Genomic DNA, 2414 nt, shown 5'->3' on the forward strand with positions numbered 1-2414 from the left:
CTCTATTGTACGAGAGAGACATGGTACCGTGCTAGAGGGGGACTAGTCTCGCACATCTCTCACGGCATGCACAGCTCTAGGATTTGACGTTTTTTTTAATTATTTTTTAAAGTTTATTACGTCACTGGCGATTTCTTCATCTCCGTTGGAGAACGCCCAGGGGAATAGAATTGGGCTTTCTGGGCCGAGAGCTGACGCGAGGATTGGCAGTCGCCTCTGATGCCGCTGCTGGGCTGTGGGCTCACACTATCCAGGCGAAAGAAAAGGGAACCTAGCTTCCTTCTATCTTGCTCGCTGGTAAAATCCTCGCCGCCGCCTCAACTCCCCTCGCCATCGCCGCCGCCTCCTCACCTCCCCGCAACCCTCGGTTCCTCCGCGCCGCAAGCGTGAACGCCTCCATGTCTACGGCACTCAAGAGGCCAGCCACGAGGACAGCATCGATGTACGTCGCAGCGGAGACGGCGCGGGTGACGCTCTCGTTCAAGGTCGTCGGCAACGGGCTCCACAAGAACTTCGGCATCGGGAGGTGCATCCGCTCTGCCCCGTTTTCCGTCGGAGGCCACAATTGGTGTATTCTATACTACCCAGATGGATGCAACGAGGACTGCAAGGACTACGTCTCCATCTTCCTCGAGTTCATGAGTGAAAACACTGAGGCTACGGCTCTCCGCGAGTTCAGGCTTGTCAACCAGACAACTGGGATCTCAACATCCATTTCATGCACATGTCAGGCGGTTCACAACGCTGCAAACACGACCTGGGGTTGCAGAAAGTTCATGAAGAAGGGCGACCTGGAATCGTTGGGATACCTCAAGGACGAATGTCTCGAGATCGAGTGCGACCTCACCGTTATCAAGGGGGACGACATTGATCTGCCACCGTCAGATCTGCATGATAATCTTGGCAAACTGCTGGAGTCAGAGGAGGGGGTGGATGTGACCTTCAAGGTTAAAGACGAGCTTTTCAGAGCCCACAAAATTGTGCTTAAGATGAGGTCGCCTGTCTTCAAGGCTGAGCTTACGAGGGACAAGAGAAAGCGAATCATAATAGTTGAAGATATGGAGCCTCCTGTTTTCAAGGCATTGCTACACTTCATCTACACTGATTCTTTGCCCTCTATAGGTGATCTTGATGGCGATGAGAATGATGAGATGGTGAGACATTTGCTTGTGGCTGCAAATATGTATGGATTGGTAAGGATGAAGTTGATGTGTGAGAGCATCCTTTGCAACAGGCTTGCTGTTCAGAATGTGGCTGCCACTCTAGCTGTAGCTGATCAGTGTCGCTGCTACAAGCTCAAAGATGCTTGCATTCAATTTATCAGCTGAATAGAATGGATGATGTGGCAGCAAGCCAAGGTTTTGAGGACCTCAAATAGGCATGCCCTGCCCTCATTGCAGAGATATGCAGAAAGCAGCGATGCCTCACAAGATTTAGTCTGCATTGTTCTTCCAAGGTTAACTTCTGAATTAAAAGATTTCTTAGTCTGTCCCAGGAGAGATTATAATGGGAGGGTATTTTATTTTGCAATGTATGGATCTATGGTACTGTAGCTCAATAATGTCCATATAGTCATTTTGATCTACAGGCTAGTATGCTTTGAATGTTCCAGTTTTCATTTTGTGGTGTTTTTTTATTTCTGAAAATTACAAGTACTTCCTCTGTTTCAAATTATATAGTTTTGTCCTAAGTTAAATTTCTTTAACTTTGACCAAGTGATAGAATACATCAACATCTACAACTTTCAAAGTAGTTTCATCCAATCCACCATGATATATATTATATGTCTTCATAGTTACTTGAGATTTTAGATGCCAATATATTTTTCTAGAAAATTGGTACTAGTTTGACTTGAAACAAATCTAAAGTGGCCTAAAATTTAGAACTGATGGAGTATTGGCAAAGTCGAACATCCGTGAACTATGGACATGTTCATTCTGACATGATGAAGCCTTAGCAGATAGCAACACTGTTGCAATTTTGATCAAGCTGATTAAACCTGTGATATTTGGCATTTCAAAAATATTTTTGTTACATCTGAAAAAGTTTTGTTCCACATGGTGCAGTGGTGAGAGCTGTCTCACTGAGTCACCGGGTCGCGGGTTCGAAGCATTCTCTTCGCAGATTTTGTGGGAGAAGGCTTACCTCGGTTTTTCCCTTCCCCAGACCCTACTCATGTGGGAGCCTCCGGCACTGGGTCTGCGCACATGTTCTCTTTAAATGGAGTCATGTAAAAATCTAGATCTGTAGAATTCACTTTTCTACATTTGTTGATAATATACCTTTCAGATTATAAGCTATGTAATTTTTTATTAACATTTATGCCATTCTAGACTCATTTTCATTGTTATTATCTTTAGATTAGTGTAATAACTAGGTAATATCTTTCGTGGTGTTCCTTTCCAGATGAAAGA

At 44.8% G+C, this 2414-nt stretch overlaps 1 protein-coding gene across 1 annotated transcript; it reads left to right on the top strand.

The window, feature by feature from the left end:
• Positions 1–306: 306 nt before the first annotated feature.
• On the top strand, positions 307–2200 carry LOC136502233 (BTB/POZ and MATH domain-containing protein 1-like). Its single transcript, XM_066497695.1, has 2 exons — positions 307–1456; positions 2067–2200. The coding sequence occupies exon 1, from the start codon at positions 399–401 to the stop codon at positions 1326–1328; it is 930 nt and encodes a 309-aa protein (XP_066353792.1). The 5' UTR covers positions 307–398; the 3' UTR covers positions 1329–1456; positions 2067–2200.
• Positions 2201–2414: the final 214 nt, after the last annotated feature.

Source organism: Miscanthus floridulus, chromosome 13 (assembly GCF_019320115.1).
Source record: "Miscanthus floridulus cultivar M001 chromosome 13, ASM1932011v1, whole genome shotgun sequence".
Taxonomy (NCBI): domain Eukaryota; kingdom Viridiplantae; phylum Streptophyta; class Magnoliopsida; order Poales; family Poaceae; genus Miscanthus; species Miscanthus floridulus.

Bases quoted from the DNA above. Each gene is read 5' to 3' on its own strand.
- LOC136502233 (XM_066497695.1), top strand. From the start codon at position 399: ATGTCTACGGCACTCAAGAGGCCAGCCACGAGGACAGCATCGATGTAC.